The sequence below is a fragment of the Marmota monax genome, unplaced genomic scaffold (assembly GCF_021218885.2).
Source record: "Marmota monax isolate L192 unplaced genomic scaffold, Marmota_monax_Labrador192_F-V1.1 WCK01_AAM20220418_F8-fsc00311, whole genome shotgun sequence".
Classification (NCBI taxonomy): domain Eukaryota; kingdom Metazoa; phylum Chordata; class Mammalia; order Rodentia; family Sciuridae; genus Marmota; species Marmota monax.
Window position 1 is genome coordinate 185,770 of NW_026694601.1, and position 27,669 is coordinate 213,438.

Here is a 27,669-nt window from a genome sequence, read left to right on the forward strand (position 1 = left end):
TATTAATGAAATCTCTATTGAATCATGCCCAAACTCAGATGCACCATTTCCATCCTATTTATGGATTACTGCCAGATCCACCCAACTTTATGACTTGGAAGATCTGAAAGAACCCAGGTCATGATTAGCAGATTTAGTCAAGGTCATATGATGTCCAACGGTCACGTGTTTGGTATTACCCAGTGTCATGCTAGCAGCTGTTTTTTTTTTTTTAATAGTTTATCATTCTCAGCAAAAGATAACAAAACATGACCTACAATCCTAGTGATCTCCATTGTGGTTCTCACAGGGGCTTACCATGAACTTCCCATGGTGTCTTTTCCAGTTCATATACCATGAATACTGTCCAAGATATTGGGTCATATGATTCAAGAGGAAATGCTGCTTCAGCTACAGCCTGGACCAGCTGCCTAGCCTTTTCTGGCTCTGTGCCCCATTCAAAGCTGACAAGTTCCCATATCTCCCTTGTCACATAGTAAATGACTTAGGACATCTTGCACAAGTTGGAATATTCTACCTCCAGAACCCAAAGCACCCTATCAGGAATTGTGCCTCCTTGTTAAGAGGTGGGGGTGTATGAGATGCAATAATCCATCCTTTACATGGTAGCAAATTCCTGACATGCCCTTTACCATCAGGCCCCGACAATTTTATTTCTTGTGATAGGCTCTGGAAATTGTAGGATTTATTTCCATCCTTTTAGGACTTGTGTTTTACCAAGGTCTCCAACATTCCTGCCACTTCTTGTTCATCTGGCAGATGAATACATTTGCCATATCAATGACTGAATATTATGTACTTCAGAGTATTTTAATGGGTTCTAGCAAATTTGAGCAATTTCTTTGATTTTTATAGTAATCTACAAGCCTGACTGTTGAACCCAATAGGGATACAATAAGTAACACCACCCTGCACCTGTCATTAAGAGAGGCCTGAATCCCCACCATTCCCTCTGGGATTCGATGCTTCTTTTTTTAACTTATGTCTTGAACAAGGATGGGGTAGGAAAGTAGTTTCAGAGTATTCCACTTGGTCTTCCTCATTTTTAGAAGACCAAGAAACCAATTTTGCTTGTCAATTAATTTTTTAAAAATATTTATTTATTTATTTTAGTTTTTGGTGGACACAACATCTTTGTTTGTATGTGGTGCTGAGGATCTAACCTGGGCCGCACGCATGCCAGGCAAGCACGATACCGCTCGAGCCACATCCCCAGCCCCTTGCTTGTAAATTAAAATTCACACATTCCTACTATACATTCAAGGTCTTGGGAAATTACTAATGGATGGGACTGAATTCTGTGGATCTTTCAAGAGACAGACTTCCATTCATTACCTGGATCCCATATTCCTCCATTCTAACATTCAGATCTCCATGTTGCTTCAGGTCCCTAATTATCAATGTCAACCCAGACCCTATACTCAAAAGCCCTGAAACTTCTGGGTACCTTTTTAAGTGCACATGAGTAAATGGACATAAGTCTTTTGGGGATGAGAGGGCTAGGAAACTCATTACTACACATACTTGATGTGGTGAGGCCTTCTGGTGATATGGCTTTTTAGTCAATAGGATTTGAGGCTGAAAACTGAGTAGGATCTGGAAATCAGGTTAGAGATTGTTACATTTTATTAGCCTCAGTCTCTTGATCATACATCCTTTATTTGATTTGATTGTATGAACTGATCATTATCCATATTGTTGCCCAAAGTTCTTTCCCATAGAGACACCACATTCTGTTAATCTTCTTCATAGCTCACTAAAGATAGAGCACCCCTTCATACTTTCTCTCCCTGCTTTTCACTTCAATCTTATTTCTCATTATACTTGCCACAATGAGTTTACTTTTTTCTGAAGTTCAAATGCCATCCTCAAGAAGCCCAGCTCTGCAACGAATCTCCTACCATCAGCCTCAGCCTACAGAGGAAAGACACTATTGAGCTTCTCAGTGATGCTGGTGCCCCTCTAAAAAGCACATTTTTTATCTCAATGAATTATCCTCCAGGCATTATAATGAAACACAGTCAGCTGATACGTTTTCCAAAATTGCATACACTGCCTACTCTAGTATGCCCAGTTTAACTTTTGTAAAGCAAAACTGGTTATTTCTGCTTAGTGTGAGCCATCTATTTCTCTAATTCTCAAAAATTTTACCCCCTGACATCCTTGTTAGGGTGTTTAAATTCCATATTATGGGAATTTGCCTCTTTTTTTAAATAAATTCTCCAGTATTTGATTATAGGTTCTACCTCTTTGATCCAGAATCCTCAGGATCCAGTTTCATACATACTGCCCTGGCTTCTACAAATACATATAGGCTCAGGTCTGCAGCAACACCAGGGAATAGGTTGTTTTCCTCCCTGATCAGGCCCAGAATTTCACCTGTTGAGTTTTGTGGTTACTTGACTCTATTTATTTATATAGTGGTCAGATAGAGAGAAAATGGAGATCTTTATAGAAGCACAAGTTTTATTGCAACATAGAGGTCTCTATGTGCATAATTTTCAAACAAGACAGAGAAGTAACTTTGGACCTGGAAGAGTGGACCATTTTTTCAGGCACAGAGAATTGGGAAGGATTGATATTTAAAGGCATTTTTAGACAGGTATGGTGGCACGTGCTTCTAATCTCAGTAACTTTGGAAGCTGAAGCAGGAGGATCACAAGTCCAAGACCAGCCTTGGCAACTTAGCAAAACCCTGTCTCAAAATTTAAAAAATAAAAATAAAAAGTGCTCCAACATATCTCAGTGGTAGAGAATCCCTGGGTTCAATTATCAGTACTGCTAAATAAATAAATAAAGGTGTTTGCATGCATATATCAAAATGTTCTCATTCCCAATCTCACAGTTCTACTCCTTTCCCAGCAGGGTCCTGACTTTGACAAAGCAAACTTGCTGCAGTTGAGAATTCAAGCTTTGCTTAAGTTAATGCAATCCTAATACAGTCCTAGTACCTGATTCTCAGCATTTTTGCCACCAACTTTCAAAAACCCTCTAATTCTGACACTTTCTCTAAATTGGTCATTAATCACCATCAGCCTTTCCTTGTCAATAGCTCCTAGTAAGCCATTTGCTATGGTTTGGGTATGATTTGTCTCCCTATACTTATATAGGAGTTTAGTCCCCAAAATATGTGTTAATGGCATTAAAATGGTAAAAACTTAGTAGTCTAATTATGGTATTTAAATGCAGAGCTTTTGGGGCTGGAGCTGTAGCTCAGTGGTAGAGCGCCTGCCTTGAATGTGTGAGGCAGTGGGTTCGATCCTCGGCATCTCATGAAAATAAATAAAAATAACTTTTAAAAAATGCAGTTCTTTTTGGAAGTGATTAGATTAGTCTAGGTCATGGGGGCCATGATTGAATTCTGATGGCTTTATAAGGAGAGTGAAAGAGACCACACAGACATAGATATATACATGCATTCCTGATATTATGTTATGTAGCTAAAGGAGACTCTAGCTAGAACATATATCATACTATTTGGACTTCCAACTTCCAAAACTGAGAACTAAATAAACCTGTGTTCTTTATAAAGTATACTGCCTAAGGCATTTCATTATAGTAATAAAACAGGACTAATACACTCCTTAATTCCATAGTCCTTAGAATTATTACTTTTCTCCACCTCCAAGCCTGAGATATAAAATCCATCAGCACATTCCTTTTCATCAATAACAATTACACTGCTGAAACCTGACATGTACTATCAGTATTCCATCAATCACAAGTGATAGGGTCCTCACTGCCAGCATACAGGCAGGTAATCCAGTTTGAATCACATTTTAAGAGTTTCCTTTCCTAGAATCACTGATGATACCAACTGGCATAAGGCAAAACCTCAACAAATGAGTTCTTTTTTTAATTTATTTTTTTAGTTTTAGGTGGACACAATATCTTTATTTTACATTTATGTGGTGCTGAGGATCGAACCCAGTGCCTCGTGCATGCTAGGCGAGCACTCTACCACTGAGCCACAACCCCAGCCCCAAGAAATGAGTTCTGAAATGGAAAATTGCAGGCAGGAGCATTATTGGTTAGTGTTCTATAGAAAAATGTAAAAAGGACTGGGCATGGGAATTAGCTGAAATGCTGTGTGATTCCTTGGGTCCCTAGAAGAACTCTTAAGCCAGGGTGGACTTTTAGAGAGTTTAAAAATTGAGGCAAGGGGACCAGATCTTTGAACATTTGTATTGAACAGTCTTTGGATATTGACCGTCCTTGGGGAGGAGATGCAACATGTAAGAGGCAGTTCTAATCAGCCAGTATAACTTCCAAGGATTTATTTAGGGGCAAACTATCAGCTGTCAAACACACTGGCAACTAGGAAATTGAATGCATCAACCCAAAGGAAGATCCTGATGACACATCATAGTGTGCACTAGAGGGCATATTAAAATTTCTAGCTTCAGTAGTTATTTATATTTTCTCCATGCAGTTATATCAGTTATCATTTGGTGTATTTTGAGGCCTTTTTGTTAGGTATATATACATATGGTGAGTATATCTTCTCTGTCGATATTTGTTTTTACAAATGTAAAACATTCATTCCCTTGGGTTCTTAGATTCTATTTTACCAGATATTAGGATTGTTATTTGTATCAGTCAAGACTCAACCAGAGAAACAGAACCAGTAAGCTATATAAGAGATTTATTTCAAGAAATTTATTTACTCAATTGAGGGGGATGACTACACAAGTTCAAAGGTGGCCCATCAGGAAGAGCAGGCTGAAAGAGAGGGTATGTAAGTAGATGTTCTTCATCAGGGGAGCCTTGATCAATTCTGCATTATGACTTTTTAACTGATTGAATCATGTCCATTCAAATTATCTATGATTATCTCCCATACTTAGTTCAATTTGAGTTTTTGGACTTTAATCACATATACAAAAGACCTGTACAGCAATACCTAGATTAGTGTTTACGGTGAATAGCAGGGAACTATAGCCTAGCCAAGTAGACCCATCAAAAAACCATCACACTTCCCAACTTTCTTTTTATTAATATTTCCTTAGTGTGGTGATATTCTCTTTGGCACCCCCCATGATGTCTACATCTGCCTCTACTTGATTTTGTGAAGGCTTGTGAGTGCTTTGACCAAAATTATAATTGATACTAGGTGGCTTCTAAAGTATGTCATAATTAGACACAGGTATTCCTTCTTGTTCACTTGAACACTCCAACCCAGAGCCCCTCAGGTAATAAATCCACCTACCTGAGTCTATTGTGTTGAAGAGAACACACTTAGGCACTCAGATTAAATCCAAGCTGAGCTCATCCTTAAGCCATCTACTTGGTACCCCAAGTACCAAACATGTAGGTGAAAAAAACATCTGGAAAGTGAACATCTCCAGCATCAAGTCATCTCAACAGAAGCTAGACACAGTGAGATAGAGAATATCCACCCAGACCATTCCCCTTCCAAATTCCTGACCCTCACCATCGAAGAACATAACTAAGTGGTTGTTTTTTAAACCACTACCTTTTGGAGTGGTTAACAGAGCAGTAGATATCAGGAACACCTGGAATATGTTGTTCTGTCAAATTCCTGAGAAGATACTCCGAACCCTTAAGTGTCTATGCCCAGTACATCCTGAAACACCCCTTCAGGGTTTTGCTCTTTTTAGATCCACATCTTGCCTGTCCTTCCTTCCCTAGGAACACTGGCATGCCATTTTCTCTGGGTAGTTGGCGCGGGGCATCCACCTCCAAGCACTCTACAAGCCACTGGTAACTCTCCGACATCCAAGTTCTCTATCAGACCTGTCTCTACCCAGACAAACTTGAGAATTCCCTTCAAAACCTTGCAGGCTGACGAGCCAGTCCGGAGGATGGGTGGAGGAGGTTGCCATGGAGACAGGTCCAGGGCCCCCGGGAAGTGAAGGCCAGAACTCTGGTTCCGATTGGCTCTGCGAGCGCGCAGCGTTCTCCTGGCGCACATGCGCAGTGGCGCAGAGGCGAGGTCGCTGCGAAGCCGAGGCGAGGGGGTTTCAGGCCGGGTTTCTCAGCACCGGGTTGAAACGTGCGCCTTCTTCTGGAGTCGCATAATCCTTCCCGAGAAAAGAAGTGGCAGAGCCAGAGGTCCCTCTGCAGCGCGGAACAGAGCCCGCCACGCAGGCACCCGTGACGCCGCCGCCATTGTTGCCTGTGGCCTCTCGGGCCGCTTTGGCTGCGGAGTGACGGGGTCCCAGCGACAGGTAACGATGTCCCTGGCGCGAGTGTCCGTGAGATCAAGGCCAGACCCCCGAGCCCGTCGACGCTCAGGGCGCCGTGCTCGCGCCCTGCAGGGAAGGCACAGGGAGTGGAAGCTGGGGGTGGGGAGCCTGGGGACGCGCGTACCCATCGTTGCAAGTCGCTGGGGTCCTGGCTGTCCCCCCGCTGCCTTCTGCCTTCCTCTGAAAGGGACCGGCCAGGAAGGGGAGGCAAGCCAGGCGAGGCCATTGCATCTTCGCAGAGCCTTGTAAACAGTTCTCTTTGGTGTCACGACTGTGGTTGAGTAGGTCTGAGAGCTGGAGCAAGGGGACAGGTGGGTGTGGGTTCTCCTGCAGATCAGGCCACTAAGGAGGTTCTCTTCTGGAATCCTGGTCCCCAAAGTGTCCTTAAGGAACTGTTTCCTCCTGAAGCACTGAAATATTTTCCAATCACAACAATCTTTTCCACTGCTTCCCAGTCCAAGGGCTTGTTTTTTCAGGCCTCTGATAGTGAAAAACTAGAATAGTCTGGCATTAACATGCAAATCAGATAAATGGCTTGCCATTTTCCTCTGACAGTTCCCTTGGGAACCCTGAGCACTTTATTAAGAAGAAATTTTCTTCCCAGTTTATTCCCAGTAACGGTAGGTTTGCTGTATTCCTGAGGACCAGTTAAGTCATTACAGCCTCTGTTACATCAGTGACTAAAATCTCAAACATCTTTTTCTGTTAAAAAAAATATATATTTAATTTTTGTTTCAACAAATTAGAAGTTAGTCATTTTGCTCAGGATTCTTTAAATTATAGCTTCTAACACCATTTTGTGGTAGCTCCATCCTTCCCACTGCCCCTAAACACATTGAAGTTCTCTTACAAGTCCAAGAATAAAAGGGAAGAAGACGGAAGTAAACTCAAATAAACTAATTTGTGCATACAGAGGAGTGTGTGTGTGTGTGTGTGTGTGTGTATAGCAGAGTACACCAGAAATTCTTGACCTTGTGGTCCATTCTTGTGTTTCAGGGTCTCATTCATCCCTGCAAGTTCTGGGCTCAGATTTTGTAACTAAGGCCACTAACTCTACGTATATTCTGTTCTGCCCCTAGCTGCAGCAGCCCTTGATAAAAATGGTTTTATGGCTGTAGCATAAGACTTCAAGCAGTTGGCTAATTACTGGAGAAATAAAGGATATTGCCAGATTGACTATCCTGTCTATAGATATGTTAGCCTCAAGAAAGAGGATGACCAGTTCTTCACGCTCACAAATCCTTCTAATGTGGAAGCCAGACAAAGTTCAAAGTGGAACCCACAATGTTGAGAAGCAAACCCTTACTTCAAGACTCTTGCGTGACACTGAGACCTGTCGGCAGAATTTTAGGAATTTTCTGTACCCAGACCTGGCTGGTCCTCGAAAGGCATTGAGTCAACTCCGAGAGCTCTGCCTTAAGTGGTTGAGGCCTGAGATTCACTCAAAGGAACAAATCTTGGAACTACTGGTGCTGGAGCAGTTCCTAACCATCCTGCCTGGGGAGGTTAGGACTTGGGTAAAGTCCCAGTATCCAGAGAGCAGCGAGGAAGTGGTGACTCTGGTAGAGGATTTGACTCAGATTCTAGAAGAGGAAGGTGAGAATTGTAGAGCAGAGAGGGGAGGAATCCCTGGGTGGTTAGAGAAGAGAATTAGTACTTCTGAGAATAGCTCCTTTAAAGAAATTGGAGAGAAGAAAGATAATTGAGTTAAGGAGTGAGAACAGGCTTTAACATGAGCCTCCCTACTACATAGTGTTCCCCTTCAAGATTGCTTAAACCAAACACACAATATCTAAAGCCAGAGGAGAAGTTTCGGGAGAGATTCACTTGACACAATCAAATTAACCTCTGTGTGAATCCCCAGAAAGGTAACTCGCAGAGGTTTATACCACTCTACTAATAAATCACTTGCATTGTGATTTCCAGAAAGATAGAAATTCCAAAGAATAGTCTCATCTTAAGAAAGAGACAATTCACACATTTTAGATCAAATAAGGATTTAGTAGAAAATACTGAATTTTCTACGTACACTTAACAGTCCCAGAGCAGACTTGTTTTTGAACTCTGCATTGATGTCTTAGGACAAGTGATTGGCCCTTCCCTCTGACTTTGAAGTATGAGTGCTTTTTCAGCTTTCTGTTCACTTCTCATTTTAAGAAAAGTCTAGGGCTGGGGTTGTACCTCAGTAGTGGAGCACTTGCCTTGCACATGTGAGGCACTGGGTTCAATCCTCAGCATCACATAAAAATAAATAAATTTTTTTAAAAAAGAAAAGTCTAAGCATCTAGCCAGGCACACTGACCCATACCTATAATCCCAGCTACTCCAGAGTTTGAAGCAAGAGGATCATAAATTTAAGGCCAGCCTCTGCAATTTAGCAAGACTCTCAAAATAAAACTTTATAAAGGCTGGCATGGAGCTCAGTGGCAGAGTACTTGCCTAGCATGTGTGAGTCCCTGGGTTAAAAGAGAGTCCCATTAAAAGAGAATAGTGTAGGCATGTATTTGGTGAAGGATTTCCTAGGCTATTTGAACAGGGCTAATATCCATAATGGTTTCTTTCTCTTCCATAGTTCCTCAGAACGCTGCTCTTTCCCAGGTGATTCAAGAGGAAGATCCCAGAGGAAGGCATGCTTTCCAGGCAGGGTGGCTCAATGACTTGGTAACCAAAGTGAGTTTAAGTTTCTTTTGTGATTTTAAAGTGCCTTCTTAGTATGAGAGAGCATTTTTTGTTGTGAATCCTACTCGATAGCTGGTGAACCCTCAAAAGCCCTAACTACTAGGACCTAAACCTGAGTTTCTCTCCTTCATTACCTTGAACTGTTCAGTAAATGTGCTCGCTTTCCCTTAATATGCCTTTCCTCACTCCTTGACTTTTAAGTTAGTAATACCATGTAGAGGTTAAGAGATTAACCTACATGGCCAGGTGGAATCCAGGTTTTGGTTCCTGGCTCTGCCATTGAATTCATGATTTTGGAATAAGATATTTACCCACTTAGTCTAAGTTACTCATTTTCAATATGTAGAATTTACTTCTTAAGATTGTAAGAATAAAATATTATGAGACTTTTGGCTACCCTTTACTACCATTTATTAAGTGATTAATAAATAATATTTGCTAATATTATTTTTCCTTATTAACAAGTAATTAAAGGCTGTGTGCATTCTGTGATCTTGATCATGAGAGGTATTACACTAAGGAATAGCAGTTTAGGCCACCTTAAGAGAAAGACTTATTGGGAAAATATACATGGCCTATAATTAAAAAACCTTGGACAATCAAATTAAAATGATTATTTATAGATGATGTGAACATTTACCTAGAGAACTAAGAAAATCAAGGGAAAAACTGTTAGAAACAGTAATTGAAAATTTGAGTAAAATGACTGCCACAGAAATAACATGCAAAAATGTATCCCTCTTTTACATATACATAAAAACCAGATGACAAAATTTTAAAAAATCTAAAACTAAGCATAGTATAAATTTTGCATCTTTCATATTTTATGCATCTTATAAGACATAAAAGAAACTATAATCACTTCTTTCTCAATTATAAATTTAATGTGACTTTAATATCCCAAAGTGATTTTTTTAAATTGTGATAATTATTTGAAAAAAAAATAACAGGTAACAGTAATCAAGAAATATTTTTAACAAAAATTTTTTTAAAAGGGAGCAAAAAGGGATACTAACCTTCCCGAACTGAGAGATGCATCTAAAAGTGCAGTGATTCAACAGTGTGGTTGTTGGTTTCAGTTTTATTTTTTAAAAGAACATTACATTTATATTATAGAGCATATAAATGTATTTTTTTATTTTTATTTTTTAGTTGTAGATGACCTTTATTTTATTTTTTTTTTAATTTTCATATGGTACCAAGGATCGAACCCAGTGCCTCATGCATGCTAGGCAAGCACTCTACCACTGAGCCACAACCCCACAACCAACATGTTTATTATAACATGTTGAATTTATTCTTAGGATAAAACTTGAAAATCATTTAACTCTGTGTCATATGTGTTTAAAATTCAAAACCTCTTTCTCCTCATTTTTCTTCCTCTTTTTTGGGGGGTGGGGTGGGGGGCAGTGAGTGTGTGTGGTGCTGGGGATCAAACCCCAGGGACTTGAGCATGCTAGGCAAGTGCTGTCTGCACCACCGACTATATCCCTTGGCCTACCCTTTTTCTTTAAACGAAAACCATCAGTGTGTACTCTAGTACTAATTGAAAAAAAGAAATTTTCCTTTATTTTTAAACTTCTCATTAGGGCCCTTGAAGGATGCTGTGGTCTATACATTAGGTGAAGGTTTTGACTAGACAAACTTTTAGAGTCCTAAAATTTAATATTCTGTGATCCCCTATTCCTACCACCACATGCATACCCAGTCTTACTGCCCCCCTTCCCATTAGTTCTTGAGCCAAGTTAAGTTGTATTTGATATTTTAGGAATCAGTGACATTCAAAGATGTGGCTGTAGACATCACCCAAGAGGACTGGGAGCTAATGCGTCCTGTACAGAAGGAATTGTACAAGACAGTGACATTACAAAACTATTGGAACATGGTTTCTCTAGGTAAGGATTGTCCACACCTCTCCTCCCAGTGCCCCGCCCCCCCCCCAGGGTATGTTTCTGCCCCTAGTTGTTAAGAAGGCTCTGAAGTACTTGGCTAAAAATAAGGTCTAGAGATAAGTGTTTCATCTCATTCAGGCACAAAAATGACTGTGTTCTTCTTTTCCCAAATAAAAGATAACTAATGAAAGTTTTAATGCACAATTTCATAGTGCTGCCACTTGACGGCTACTCAACACTGTCTTGCCCATTCTCTACTGCTCAAAGGAAAGAATTCTTCCGTAGGATCTCCAGACATACATTCTCTTGGGTAGCAGGAAATTTTTAATCCTTGTTCTGAAAAGGATGAGACCTAAGTATCTTACTAAATCATGTCCCTGAACTGTTATTTTCCTATAGAAGTCTTAGTAGAAGTCAGGTAATACATTTTTTACAGCTGTTTATTGTCCAGAATAAAATTCGTTATGCTCCTCCTGAACAGGACTGACCGTCTACAGACCAACTGTGATTCCCATATTGGAAGAACCATGGATGGTGATAAAAGAAATTTTAGAAGGCCCTAGTCCAGGTAAGAGAAAAGCCAGCACATGAGCTTCTTTGCACTTAATAGTCTATATCCAAAATGTTTTGAAATTATTTATCAAATATGGCCAAATCATTCTTTGCAAAGTCATAACAGCTGGTAAAGAATTCTGAGCTGTTTTAGTATTGCTTTTTATAGAAGAAAGTAAAAAAGGAAGAGAGTTTTCAAATATTATTTTGGTACCTTTCCCCTGTGTCCCTTCTCATTTTATCCTATGTGACCCCTAAGTACCATCTTTTAGAGCTTCTCTGGGACTTTCATTGCTCCATTTTCAAAACTTACATTTGAGTTTCTTTTTTTCTGTTAACTAACAAACCCCTATATCTCCCGTCTCCACTTTCTTAATTTCCTTCTTTTTTATTTCCAAATTACTTTAAAACTTATATATTCACAAAATTAAAATTTTTTTAAATATATAAAGCCATATATAGAGACAAAAGTCTCCCACCTACATACCATATTCACCCAGTTGCTACATCGTCCAGCAGCAATCACTCTTATTAGATCTTGACTATTAACCACTGTTTTCCTATAGAGGCTTCCTTCCAGGTAAGTCTTGAACAACTGTTCATCTCCACAATAAAACCTGGATTTTAACATGATTTTAGTATTTTTTTTTATTTTTAAATAAAATCTGGCTCTGTATTATAGGTAAACAGTTGTTTCAGATATCTATTTGGAGTTGAATGGGTGATTGGGTTTTTTTGCACATAAAGTTAATAGAAAATTTTTTCCTCCATTTTGCAACATAAACAGTAGCATACTATGCATATTGTTTTGTTCTTAGCATATTTTACCTGAAAATATCTCTTGAAAAATGTTCCAAATGAGCGTGTGAAGAGCTTTTTCATTTCTTTTTTAATATCTGCATCATATTTTATTGGTTGTCTTATAATTTATTGAACTTGTCCCCATTGATGGCCTTTTTGATTGTTACCGTTCATTCTTCTCTCCTCCACAATTTTATTTAAGACTTCAAACCTAAAGAAAAGTTACACAATATATTGAACAACTATATACTTTTTACCTGAAATCACTAATTATCATTTAGACATTTTACACACACCTTTGTTTTTGCACTGAACCATTTGAAATTTAGTCATAATATCTTACCCCTGAATATCTCCTAAAAGCATGAACATTCTTCTACATAAGCACACCACCATTCTCTCTCTAGATATTTAACATTTATACAATAGTTATTGATATATCTGGCCAAATATTCAGATTTCCTCAAATATCCTTTATAGATATTTTCCTCCTCAGTCTAGGATCCAGTCAGAAATCTCATGTTCCATTTATTTATCTCACATCATTAGTCCCCTCCCCCTTTTTTTTTTTTTAGTTGTCAATGGATCTTTATTCATATGCAGTGCTGAGAATAGAACCCTGTGCCTCCCACATGACAGACAAGTGCTCCACCACTGACCCACCAGTCCAGCCCTCATTAGTCCCTTTTTTTTTTTAAAAGAGAAAGAATTTTTAATATTTATTTTTTAGTTTTTAGTGGACACAACATCTTTATTTTATTTATTTATTTATTTATTTATTTATTTATTTAAATGTGGTGCTGAGGATGGAACCCAGTACCCCACCCCATGCCAGGCGAGCACGCTACCACTTGAACCCTATCCCCAGCCCCAAGTCCCTTTTAACATAGAAGTGTTCTTCAACCTTTTTTCCTTTCTGTTTTTTTTTCCCCCTGTACCAGGGATTGAACCCAGAAGTGCTTAACCACTGAGCCATATCCCAGACCTTTTTTATATTTTATTTTGAGACAGGATCTTGCTAAGTTGCTTAGGGCCTCACTCAACTGTTGAAGCTGCCTTTGAATTTGTGATCCTCCTGCCTCAACCTCCCAAGCCATTGGGATTACAAACATGCACCACTTAATCTTTCATGACTATTGACCTTTTTTAAAGGATCCAAGCCAGTTTTTTGTTGTTGTTGTTTGTTTTTACTGTTAGAATGCCCATATTGTCCCTGAAGGATGGGCCTTCTAAAATTTCTAACACCATCCATGGTTCTTCCAATATGGGAATTACATTTGGTCTGTACACGGTCAGTCCTGTTCAGGAGGAGCATAACGAATTTTATCCTGGACAATAAATAGCTGAAATTTTTTTTTCTTTTAGCTTTGCCTGATTTTTTTCCTCTTAATTAAATTCAGATTAAACATTTTGTCAAAAATATTTCAAAGGTGATGTTGCTTTCCATGCACTTCCTCAAGAGGCTCATTTCCTAGTTTATCTCCTCATTGATGATTCTCAGTTTGTTTAAGGTGGTGTCTACAGGTCACTTCATTTTAAAGATGCATTATTTTTTTCCTCATTTAATAAATAAGTAGTCTATGGAGTGATACTTTGAGGGCACAAACTGTTCTATTCCTTGACAGCCTTTCACTTAAGGTTTTTAATATCCATTGATGATCCTTGCCTAATATCCATTGATGATCCTTGCCTTGTTACATTGCTGGTTGCAAAACTGTGATTTTTTTTTTCTTGATTCATAGTCTCTTCTAAATGATTAATAGCATCCTCCAGTAAAGAGCAGGTCTTCCAGGGGCGGTAGTGCACTAGCCTGGCATGCGCGGGACGCTGAGTTCGATCCTCAACACCACATAAAAATAAAAAATAAAAAGATATTAAAAAAAGAAAGAAAAAGAACAAGTCTTCCGCCCCGCTTGGCTGGGGGGCGCCTCTCCTTGCACACCCAGCACTCTGGGGTTGTGCTGCGAAGCCGGCAGCCTCTTAAGGCTCCTTCCCCTCCAGCTTTGTGACCCTCTCTGCGTGTCTCTTTGCCTCCTACCTCCTGGTGGGCTCCACCTTCACCAGGCCTGCCAGTTTGGTCCCATTTCCTTATGTAGTTAAGATCCCTAACAGCAACAGTTACTTTTTTTTTTTTTTAATTATACATGGACACAATATCTTTATTTCATTTATTTTTATGTGGTGCTCAAGATCGAACCCAGTGGGGTTCGATCTTGAGCACCACGTAAAAATAAATGAGGCCAGCGTTTGGCCACTGATCCACAACTCCATCCGCAGTTGGCCATTTCACGTATGCATATTTGAGGGCCCTTACCCGCCCCGCGGAGAAATTGAGGCAACAAAATGGTGGACCAGAAGTGAAAGCGCAGGGACTATGGCTTCTGGCGGAGGAATCTCTGGCGGAGGAATCTGTAGTGGAAAACTGATTAGGAATATAACGTTTCTATCGAGCAGGAAGGAAATGGAAAAAGAAAAAAAAAAAGAATAGGTTTTCCTCCTTCCCATTTTTTATGTTTATGAGCCACACACATGGACTAAGGGAATTTTTTAAGATTCAAAGTGCTAGTTTACTCATTCCAGTAATTTTGTTGTTTTGGTTTTAATACCCAGCTGTCCCACATTTGGGCAACGTGAGTCAGTCAAACCAAGGCCACCATCTCTCTGACACAACTATTAGTCTTGGAGCGTTTCCTTGCTTTCTGGTATAATAGATATTCTTTAGGCTCCCATTTTACTTACCTTAGACCTGGAATTTCTCCAAGGAGGAAAAAAAAATATATATATATATATAGTTTTAGGTGGACACAATACTTTTATTTATTTATATGTGGTGCTGAGGGTGGAACCCAGGGCCTCACACGTGCTAGGCAGGCGCTCACCCACTGAGTCCCAGCCCCAGCCCCATCTTCACCGTTTTCAAGTTCAGTAGTGATTAATAATTTACATTGTTGTACAACTAATCTCCACAACGTTTTCATCTTATAAAACTGAAAGTCTGTACTTATTAAATAACAACTCCTCATTTCTCCTTCCCTCACTCTCTGGTAACCACCATTCTACATTGTTTCTATAAATTTGATGATTCTAAATATAGCATATAAGTGAAATCATACAATATTTGATTTTTTTTTTACTGTCTTATTTCACTTAGCATAATGTCTTCAAAGGGTCATCCATGTTGTCAGAAGTTTTGGGGCGTTTTTTCCCACATTTTTTTGACTCTTTTATTTCTTATTTTTTATTAGTACATTATAATTATGCATAACAATGGGATTCAGTTTTACATATGCCTATATCTACTTTATATATAGTTGTTGGTTTTCTGTGTGTGTGTGTGTGTGTGTGTGTGTGTGTTGCTGGGGATTGAACCCAGGGCCTTACCAACTGAGCTATATCCCCAGCCCTGTAGTTTTTGTTTGTTTTTGTTACCAGGGATTGAGCCCAGGACTGCTTAACCACTAAGCCATATCCCCCGCCCCTTTTTTATATTTTTATTTGAAGACAGGTTCTCACTGTGTTGTTTAGGTCCTCACTAAGTTTCCTCACTTAAAGTCCTCCTGCCTCAGCCTCCCAAACTGTTGGGATTACAGGCATGTGCCACTGTGCCCAGCAGTTTTGGGTTTTTTTGTTTGTTTGTTTGTTTTTTAAAGTCATGAGTTCTTACTCATAACTCTTAATTCAAATCCAATAGCAGAAGACTTTTTCATTTTGTATATTTCAATATTGTATTTTGTGCCTTCTTTCCCATACACTGAATAAGCTGTTTTTCACCATAATCGATATATTTACTTATTTGTTCTATCATATGTTACACACAGAAATAGTTTCAGAATTATACCAAGGTCACTACCAAATTGTCTAGAATATTCAAGGCTTCTTTGCAGTCCTTTTAGTCGTTGGAATAGATCCCATTAAGGGGAGTGTTTTCTTTCTAAATTATCTTTTATTTTACATTTTTGAGTATGTAAAAACATTAACATTGGTCAGAAGCCAAAACTATATAAAAGATATGCACTCCCATATCTTCTACACTTTTCCCATCCACTACCTATAGATAACCATATCCATTTGTTTCTGGTTTATCTGTCCTATTTTCTCTTTGCAAAAAATAAATCATTGATACATTCTTTCACATCTTGCTTTCCTATTCTTTTTTTTTTTTCTTATTTAGACTTATATGTCTACCAATATTGATGCTAGAATATAACATTAATTGTAATAGTTAAACAATAATAACAGAATAGTCTATACTGCCTTAGAGTGAATTGCTTCACTATTTTTAAAAAAATAACTTATGGTAATTAGGTATTTCAAGGTTCATACTATTTGAAAAACTAATTCTTTTTCATAATTTATGGGCTTTAGTTGGCAAAATGGTACAAAATATACCTGTAGCACACTAAATTCATTGGAGAATCAATTCAGCACACTGGAAACAGTGAGAAAACGCATGAACTATAATGGAAATGAGCCTGGACTAGAATTAGTATAGTGTCTGGGGAGATGCTGCCAATCTGGGAGTACTTAGACCTAACTTCACAGCATGAGAAGTTTTTTAGACCTTTCAGAGAGCACAAATTAGAGCTATCAATGCCCAAGAAGGGGCAGTTTGTAGTTATGCATTTTAAGAAAAGATTTTGCTCCTTCAAGAGAACACACACCAAGACTGAGAAAGGCAAGTTATTTCTTTCCCCCTATGGAGGTTAGTTTTTTGGGGTTTTGTTATTCTTGCATCATATTTAATCCTCTTTGCAAGGGACTCCTCCCAGCTTCACTTTTAGTTGGGCTTCTGACACATGAGCCTTTGCACACTCAAAATGGAAGCTCAAGGTTATCTATGGGATGAAGGAGCCATCTCAAACAACCAACTTCAGCTGTAACTGCCTTCCTTCCTGCTTTTTGTTTTTGTTTTTGTTTTATTGTTTTTATTTGTTTGGAGTTTTTTGTTTGTTTGTTTGTACTTGGGATTGAACCCCAGGGTACTTAATCAATGAGCCACATACTTAGCCCTCTTTTTTATTTTGAGAAGGGTCTTGCTAAGTTGCTGAAGCTGTCTCCAAACTTTTGATCCTCCTGCCTCAACCTCCCTAGCTGCTGAGTTTACAGGCATGAGCCACCAGTACCCAGCTGCCTTCCTGCTTTTAATTGATTTTTGGCCTCTGAGGATTTTACTGTCTTTCCAGATCAGAGATATATAATAAATAGAACATTTAGTTAGAATACCTAACCAGTTTTGCTTCAGGAAATGAAAACTTTGGTAATTCATAAATAAAATACTACTTTTGGTCTTTAGTAGCCATTATAGTCTTAGAACTTTCATAGTTCTTTATGTTTATACAGGACCTAGCCATTCTTTCTGGCTGAGCTCAAATCATACCTCTCCACTGAGGCTTTTCTTGATTACCTAAGTCAGTGTTGATCTTCTATATTAGAAATATTACACCACTGTTTGGTCTAATATTAGCCAACAGATACCACTTTTTACAACCATTTTGGTTAAGAATATACACATTTTTAAGCCCTGCTTATTGATCTCAGTTTGTTTAATTTCTAATAACCTGATTTTTTAAAAAATGTATTATTATAGTAGTATTGTGTTCATGGTCATCATTCAAACTTGTTGCTTAAGCTTATTAATTATAACTATAGGGCTGGGGATGTGGCTCAGTGGTAGATAGTGGTACTTGCCTAATATTATGAGCTCCTGGGTTTTATCCCCAGCACTTAAAAAAAATAACTGTAATACTTCCTTTTCAGGTATATGCAGATTGCCATAGACTGATTCTGATTAGATAGAAGTTAAACTGAGCTTATGGTACTAGCCCATCCTTTTTTTGTATGTGTTTACTTACATTCTCATTTTGTTATTTTGGGGCAGGGTAACAAATCTTGGTTTGAGAAAGTTGGTTTTAATTTTTTTTTCCTTCTATAACAGTATAATAACATTTCTAGTACTTAATAGCAGAAAAATAATATAGCAAATTGATTGAAAATTAGAAAATAAAACCTATAATTATTATTTTTCAACTTCATCTAATATGTCTGTATACTAGCTATGATTCTGCTTTTTTCATTTAACATTACTCCTAAATATTTTCTTGTGTCAATTATGATTTATGTATTTGAGTAAAAGTAGTTTGTAAATTCAAGCACTACAAGGAAGCAAATTTCATATGTGTCTCTTTCCCCTGGGTCATTACTAGTATCTCCTCTCCTTAAATTATCAGTGTCTTTCTGTACCTGGCTATAATACATAGAGCATATCTTTACATAGGTGGGATCTTGCTCTACCTGCTGCTACATACCTGCCTTTCTTCACTTAACCATGTGTCCTCAACACCTTTTCATATAAATGTACCTAGATCTATTTTTATCAGTTATCAATATTCTACTACTCTCTATTCTAGCAAGTCTCTTACTGATTTATGTAGCTAAGATTTTCAATATCTATATACTCTCCTACTGAAGGAATATGTTGATAAAGTTATTGTACTTTGAGCTGCATCTTTAAAAGTTTCTGAACTATCTAGGACTATTTTTCCTATATTTTAAATTCTATATTTGATATTATAGTATATAATTCTTAATACTTACAAGTTATATGTTTCCCACCATTTCAAAAGATTATAACATGAAATTTGTTTCAAATTATCATACTGGAAACATAATAGGCATCAACAAATATATACTTGACTGCCTCATAGCCAGTTTCTTGTGTATTTGTTTTTGTGTGTGTGTGCACACTTTGATTTGAGTTTTCCTTTTTACAAATTATTCTTATTTATTTTATCAGTTAAAAATTGAGTGGCAGGGCTGGGGTTGTGGCTCAGCAGTCGAGCGCTCACCTTGCAAGTGTGGGACCCTGGGTTTGATCCTCAGCACCACATAAAAATAAATAAATTAAATAAAGGTATAAAAAAATTGAGTAGCTACCATATCCAAAGTCTTGAGCCAATTTTATGAAGGAAATATAAAAGAAACAGAAGCTATTCCCAGAGTTTATGTATAAGTTAAAAATATAAGAAGCACACAAAATTGTGAGATAATCATATAAGGCCAAATTTCATCATTAGCTCAATATTATATTAGGTTGAACCATGCCAAAATTGTTGACAGTCAGCCATTTTGACCTATAAAAAAGACAATTTCATATATGAATCAACCTACACTATATTTTAGATTCTAAGAAGGAGCTGAACTATAACCATTTTTTATAATAGGTAGAGAAGGTATCATAAAAGGGGGCCTAGAGTTTGGGATTAGCACAGAACCTATAGGCCCTGTGGGAATAGTGGATAACTTCAAACTAAGTTAAGCAGAATATGAAGTGTAGGGGATATAGTAGAAGAGGACTATTTTTCTACTATAAGGGGATTGAATGCCAAATGGAGGTATTTTGAGCTTTTTCTTTTTCTGTTATGTTTTATTTTGTTTCCTGGTACTGAAAATAGAAGCAAGAGCCAGGAAAGTGCTCTACTGCAGAGCTACATTCCTAGTCCTTTTTTTCCTCCTTTAACCCTTTTAAGCCAGTGGCCCTCAAACTTTGCATGCAGCAAAACTACTTTTTGGTACTTGCTAAAACAAATTGTTCAGCCCCACCACCATAGTTTCTAATTCAGTATGTCTGGATAAGACCCAATAATTTTAATGCATTTCCAGGGAATAGTAATGCTTTTTATTGCTACTCTTGAGATTGTACTTTGAGAGCAGTTGCCTCAGGCTACTGAAGATACACTAGAGATATTTTTCAACTTCATTTAATATGTCTGTATACTAGCTATGATACTGCTCAGTGGCTCAGGAGGCTGAGGGAGGAGGATCCATGTTCAAATACAGCCTCAGCAATTTAGTAAGGTCCTAAGCAACTTAGCAAGACCCTGTCTCAAAATAAAAAATAATATATAGGCTGGGGATGTAGCTCAGTGGTAAAGCACCCCTGGGTTCAATCCCCAGTACCCCCTAAACACACACACACACACACACACACACACAGAGAGAGAAAGTATTCCATGAGATTGCTTTAGGAATGTTATATGGGTTTATGCAGGGTAGATTGAAAGAGGGAGTAGAGTCAGCATGCTTACTTTATGAAAACGTATAAATTACTCCATGAAGTAATTTATCCCAAATAGCCATATCTTCTGTTTTCACTTGACTTAGCTTTGTCTATTTTATTTACTCTGTACCCAGGCTGAAGAGTGAGGAGCTTCTCTGTTTTGAATAATTTAGTCTCTTGTTTTGCTGCCCTTTTATTCTCCTTTCCTAAACTTTAAGGATCAAGTTATTGAGATTGTCAGAGCTATAGTCTTTAGGCACTTTATTCATGTTGTTATTATTATTTTTTTTTTTTTGCCAAACAGAGGAAGACTTTTTATATTGTTTTTTCATTTTCAGAATGGGAAACTGAAGCCCAAACATGTACTCCAGTAAAAGATATTCCTAAACTCAAACAGGATGGAACCCAGACCATCAAATTGGAAGAACCATATGACTATGATGACAGATTAGAGAGAGAAACAACAAACGTCTTCAAGAAATTTCCCACTAATGAATATGATTTCAGTTTGAAGTCTGATTTTTCACAAGAAGATGATCCTACAGAAGAATATCTTAGTAAATATGATATATATAGAAATAATTTTGAAAAGCATTCAAACCTAATTGTACAGTTTGATACACAATCAGATAATAAAACTTCTATCTATAATGAAAGCAAGGCAAACTTCAGTAATGTCTCATATGGTATTGTACATGGGAAAATACTTCCTGGAGAGAAGCCTTATAAATGTAATGTGTGTGGGAAAAAATTTAGGAAATACCCATCCCTCCTGAAACACCAAAGTACCCATGCCAAAGAGAAATCTTATGAATGTGAAGAATGTGGGAAAGAGTTTAGGCATATCTCATCCCTAATTGCACATCAGAGAATGCATACTGGAGAAAAACCATATGAATGTCACCAGTGTGGTAAAGCCTTCAGCCAGCGTGCACACCTCACCATACATCAGAGAATTCACACTGGAGAGAAACCCTATAAGTGTGATGATTGTGGAAAAGACTTTAGCCAGCGTGCACACCTTACTATACATCAAAGGACACATACTGGAGAGAAACCATATAAATGCTTGGAATGTGGTAAAACCTTCAGTCATAGTTCATCACTGATTAATCATCAAAGAGTTCATACTGGAGAAAAACCTTACATATGCAACGAATGTGGGAAAACTTTCAGTCAGAGTACACACCTTCTGCAGCATCAAAAAATACATACTGGGAAAAAACCATATAAATGCAATGAGTGTTGGAAAGTTTTTAGTCAGAGCACTTACCTTATTCGACATCAGAGAATTCATTCTGGAGAGAAGTGTTATAAATGTAATGAATGTGGAAAGGCCTTTGCTCATTCCTCAACTCTTATTCAACATCAAACTACTCACACTGGAGAAAAATCCTATATATGTAATATATGTGGGAAAGCCTTCAGCCAGAGTGCAAACCTCACTCAGCATCATAGAACACATACTGGAGAAAAACCATATAAATGTAGTGTGTGTGGGAAGGCATTCAGCCAGAGTGTGCATCTTACTCAACATCAAAGGATTCATAATGGAGAAAAACCCTTTAAATGCAATATATGTGGGAAAGCTTATAGACAGGGTGCAAATCTTACCCAACATCAAAGAATTCATACTGGAGAGAAACCCTATAAATGTAATGAATGTGGGAAAGCTTTTATTTATTCTTCATCACTTAATCAACATCAGAGAACTCATACTGGGGAGAGACCCTATAAATGTAATGAATGTGACAAAGATTTTAGCCAGAGAACATGCCTTATTCAACACCAGAGAATTCACACAGGAGAGAAGCCCTATGCATGTCGTATATGTGGTAAATCTTTCACTCAGAGTACAAACCTTATTCAGCATCAACGTGTTCATTCGGGGGTCAAACATCGTAATTAATGGATATGGGAGACTTCATTTAGGTTTTTCAACTTGATCCTTAAATTTTACTTTGTGTGCTCTGTGTGTTAAAACATTAAAAATAAATCTGAAGAAGTGCAATATGTTAGATACTCAGCAGAAGTATCCGTATTAGTAATATGGATATAACTCATTTAAATTTTATATGAAATTTAAAAAGGAAACTTCATTGACTTAGCCTTTATTTGATATCAGCTTAATTCATTTCAGAGAAAAATATGAAATGATATTCAAAAACTTGTAACTCATCAACTCAATGTATTTCATAGACTTCTTGAGGCCTTATGAATGTTACTTGGGAAAGTATCCATCAAGTATATTTCACACTGGAGAGTAACCTTGGAATTATAGAAAAGAAAAAAAAATTCTTTGGGGCCTTCATTTCTTCCCAGCTTGGAAGCCTTAAAATAATTAAAGGTTACTTTCCCTTTTCCTATTATGCCATAACTGTAATATGGATCCAATAGATTTGGAGAAAAAAAAAACAGTTGAAATTATCTCAAAGATTTCTGTGCAACCAACATTTAACTGCACTTTCCCTCAAATACTGAAATATTAAAGGAAGTGAAGCTTAAGGAAAGATGATCTGTTAGGACAGAGAAACTAATGTATATAACTCTTAGATGTGTACAGATTTAAATAGGCAAATATTAAAGACCCCCAAGATTAATCTTTAAAACAGGTTAGCCTTAGTTTCACCATATTTTAACATCCAAGGTTATCCTGAAGGAAAAATTAGGCATACAGTTCCCATTTTTTTCATCTGACTCCTAAATTCAGTTTTCCCCTGTGGCTCTTCTGCTGTGAGAAATTCATTTATTCCTTTGAAACACATTTGAGTACCAACTGTGCCCTGGCCCCAGACTTCCTGATTGGATCCTTTCAAGGCTTGTACAGTGCTGAAAATCACAGCTGATTTAAACAACAAAGCTTATTAGAATAATGAGAAAGGACATAATCTTAACTAATTCGCCATGGAATAAGCATAAGAAATCTGCTAAAATGGGTTGCCAAATGCTACACCTTAGCCCAAGCCAAGGAAGTAATTAAAGAAGTTTTGTAAATAATGTGAGAGGAAAATAAGCAGAAAACAGACTTGAGTTCAGTATAGTAAGTTGGGGAAATGTAAAAACAGTGAGGAAAAAGAATACTTAGGTATCATATAACATGATAATATAATTGGACTTCCTTTATTTAAGGAAGTAGTGAAATAAAAAAGCAAAACTTGGCCCATTTATAAGAAATGACTGATTTTAAAGGAATAACTGGAATCCTTCATTTGTGGAAGTAGAGGTTATTCTTAACATCAGGAAAAAAAATTCATTGGAAAAAGCACTGATGCAGAAACTAACACAGTAATCATTAAACAATGATAACCAAGTTTATGGGTCCTAACAAAAGGAAAACTGGCAAAAATAGGTAAAAATACTATGTACTTAATATCCATAGCTTTCCATTCTAAGAATACAAGGCTGAGATTTCATCTTGCTCTATTTGTTCCTCTAGTGCCTTGCATATAGCACATGATCAATGTAAGTTGGTTGAATTAATGAATAACTTATATAAATTAGAGTTGAGTAACAAGGTAGAATCAACTGACATGGAATGAAATTGGTAGAACTGGAAATAACTTTTGTGCATGCATCAAACAAATGTTTAACAAATATTATTTACTGGGTAATAGGGATTGCTTAAAAATGGAAAATCAGAAATCTAGGACATCTTTGCAGAAGAAGATTTTTATGAGCTAAATAAGGGGAAACTGATATAAATTCTGGTACCATAAATATCAATTTAAGCATATATTGACCATACAGCTTCACTTAAACATTGCTATTTATCCTGCAAACAGGTGCTGAAGGAGAGACTGGGGTGCTAGCATCTTCAAGGCTATGTTGTTGAATGTTTTCTTGAAAAAAAATTGTTGCTTTCCTTTTTCTTGACATTAATTATCCTTGATTTCATGGTATCATCCTTCACAAAGTGCAGGTTGCAAAATGCTCAAATTATGCTTATTCCATAGTTATCGTGAAAAAAAAAGTTGTATTTAAGATAGTTTTTTATGTTACTTCATCCCTTACACAAAGCTTCTTTCCAATGGAATGAATGTGTGGAGTATTAACAACCCATAGCGCCTTTCTCTGCATTACTTTGTATTTCCTGCCTTTGTGTGGTTTATGTAAATAATGCATTTATAGTCTTCCACTGATGCACAGAGGCAATTGATGCCCTTATAAAATAATAGAATAATAGTGCAGAATCCTAGATCTTTGTGTGTTTTTTCCCACTTTTAGAATTGTCTGACTTATGAGTAATTCAACAGATTTTTAGCAAATAATCTTATTTTCCATGACTTTTTATTAGGAAAACAGTCAAATACACAGAAAAATTTTAAAATAACGAAATGAACTATACCCATCTAGATTTTAAAATTAACATCTTGCCATGTTTTTTTAACTAAACAATTATAAATTAACTTACATTTTGTCTCTAAATGCATCTCATTAAAAAGATCATTTACATAATCACAATAGCTCAAAAAAGATGAACTTCCATAATCCTAAATACTTAGTCCATGTTCAAATATCTCCCATTGAGCTAGTCAATTTTCACACTTATTTCTCACACATTATATTTGATTTTTATGTCTGTTTCATTTATCTAGAACAGTCCTTTAGTTTTTCCTCTTATAGGAGAGCAAGTCAGGTTCTGCATGGTGGCCTACACCTGTAATCCCAGCAGCTCAGGAGACTAAGGCAGGAGGATCATGAGTTCAAAGCCAGCCTCAGCAACTCTCTAAATAAAATACAAAATAGGGCTGGGGATGTACCTCAGAGGTTGAGTGCTCCCGAGTTCAATCCTCAGCACCAAAAAAGAAAAAGAGCAACTTAATTGTCAGTTAATACAAGTTAATACTAAAAAAAAATTCAGGATTTAACTGCTTGTTGCATGTGGTATGTTGTTTTCTGTAAATTAGAAGGTAAAGCCAAAGGCTGGATTGGATTCAAGTTAAAACACTTTTAACTAATGCTTCACACACTTCACAGATGTATTTCATTTTGTAAAATCAAAAGTCTCAATTATCAGATTAACTGTCAATGTGACATTTAATCATTGTATTGAGATGATATACACCAGATCTTCAGTGTAAAGGCAGTTTTTCCTGTAGCAATTAGCAATCTGTGGACCGACACTATGTATATCCTGTTTGCTAACAACTTTTCACCTAGTCATATTAGCACCCAACAATAATCCTTGCCTGAGTCCATTTTTTCACAAGGTTTGCAAAATGGTTGTTATTATTATTTCTATATTTGTGAAAATGGTACACTTTTATGAAACAGAACTTTCCCTTATCAACTAGGAATGCACTAGAGGTGGGATCATAATTCCTTTCCTTTAATTACTAGCTTACGAGTTTAATTATGGGCTGGAGTTGTGGCTCAGTGGAAGAGCCTTGCCTAGTACATGTGAGGCACTGGGTTCGATCCTCAGCACCACATAAAAATAAATAAATAAAAGTACTGTGTTCATCTACCCTATATATAGTTTTAATGGGTTTAATTACCAGTAAGGCATTTGCTGTCCTATTCTGCAGTGATGACAAATGACACTATGTGTTAGTCAATTATAGTCATTGTTTCTGATGTTTAAACTGTCTCAAATTTGGCTAGTTGGAATTCCCAAGTAATTTTTATGTCCTTTTGACATTCCCTGTCTAGTCTTTGTACAGTTAGCTGCCTTCTGACACAAGATACTACAAGTTCACCCCACACTTTTGGTGCTCCCAATTAATAAGATGCTTTAAATAAGTAGTTACTTAAAAACCAAGATCTGGCACTACGCATGCTCACTGAAACAACAGTGTTATTACCAAGTCTTCCCATCCATTCAAGGTAATTCATAAAGAAATGCCATCAGCACTCATTTTGTCAGTTACATAATGTTTGATTATGTAATAAGGTATAACTACATAACTGGGATAAACATTTAGGGAGCAAACAACTGTCTTATTAAGCACACAAACTAAATCAAGTGTTATATGTACTAGAAAGCAAACTTAATTACAAAAGATCTTATAGCAAGGTCATCAGCAACATATAGAGAGGATGGAGTTTGTTAATCTGGCAAGTGGGTTAAGTAGAGAGCAACTAAATTTAACACTATATTAACTATTATATATCTTATTTTATAAGCTATTCACTTCTACTCCATCACCTCTTTCTGTTCAGTACTATTCTTGTACATGCTAGGTAAGCATTCCACCACTGAGCTCTGCCCCAGCCCTTCCTGTCAACATTTCTTAAGAATGTTTCTGGTACATTCTAATCCTGAGGTTATGTTTCCTGGAAATTTAAGTACTAGTCTTTCTTACTAAGCTTTTATTTAGTCTTTAAACCTTTGAGACTGGTATGTTTCTTTTTTTTTTTTTTTTTTGACAATTTATTTGCATGTGCCTGTAAATGTATTCTTCATTCTCTATTTGTTTTTCTCCCAGTGGCTCTACATCACTCTAATTATTAGCCCTTTAGAACACTATCACCATTTAATATAGCAAACATGTGCACTATGGTGATGTGTATAAATAGGTGTAGGCCTGTAAGCAATGTCTGGTCTTTTACTCTGTATAGAAGGACAAGGTGAAACCCTTGATATTGAGATCACAAGAGATCATATGTCATATAATGACAGAATAACAATTGGAATCCATAGCTCCAGCACTTAGCTGAGTTTTTCTTGTAAAATAAGAGTAAGTGGAAATTCTGAGTACAAGCAATATGTACCTACAATTTTATAAAATTATGTATTTTTATGAGATTAGAGTATTCATACTTTTTTTTTTCTTCTCTCCTATAGTTTCTTCAATTCAAATCTTTAAATGAGACTAGCCCAATTCAGAATGCATCTTCCTCTGTCAATTTTTGGTCTTTCACCCAGATCTTTGCCAAGTTTCAGAACCATGTAATCAATGATTACCTGGAACATTTTTATAAGAACCATAAGTAATTTAATTGAAAACTGAATTGTGTTCACCCGAAAACCTCCTCTTTTTAAATTCCCCATAACTTTGACAGGAAGTTCGAAGCCATCATCTTCACCAATAATCATCTTAGTCTGATTGATTTTTACAATGAAGTTGCCTGGATTGATGCCTACAGAATAGAGGGCTATTCTTGAAGAACAGTCTTAAGCCATATCAAAATAAGATCTACATCCAGAAGTTGAAAATTAATGATCCCATCTGTTTGGACACTGATTGAAAACTATACCTGAAGTATTATATTCATTCTGAGCACCAGCCATTATACTAGGGTCCTAGGAAACCCAAGCAACTAAGGGGATTCTAGTAATACTCATACTAGAGGTTATCAAGGATGCTTGGAATGGTAATTATGGCCTTTTGGGAACCAAAAAAAAAGTGGTCATGGAGAAGATCACTTTAGAACAAAAACAGCACCAAGAAATACATAATAGACACTTGATAAGTATTAACTGAATAAAATTCATTCTAATAATAATCCTTCATTGTGCAAGGTGCTGGCCAAACAC

The 27,669-nt window shown here is 37.1% G+C and overlaps 1 protein-coding gene across 2 annotated transcripts; it reads left to right on the plus strand.

Moving 5' to 3' along the window:
• Nucleotides 1-5,926: 5,926 nt before the first annotated feature.
• On the plus strand, nt 5,927-22,200 carry Znf287 (zinc finger protein 287). 2 transcript variants are annotated; one of them, XM_058572005.1, is made up of 6 exons: nt 5,927-6,191; nt 7,206-7,805; nt 8,782-8,879; nt 10,657-10,783; nt 11,262-11,348; nt 20,528-22,200. In XM_058572005.1, the coding sequence occupies exons 2-6, from the start codon at nt 7,403-7,405 to the stop codon at nt 22,096-22,098; spliced, it is 2,286 nt and encodes a 761-aa protein (XP_058427988.1). In that variant the 5' UTR covers nt 5,927-6,191; nt 7,206-7,402; the 3' UTR covers nt 22,099-22,200. The 2 variants fall into 2 exon arrangements, with proteins under 2 accessions (XP_058427988.1, XP_046278048.1); XM_046422092.2 differs by having other exon boundaries at nt 7,289-7,805.
• Nucleotides 22,201-27,669: the final 5,469 nt, after the last annotated feature.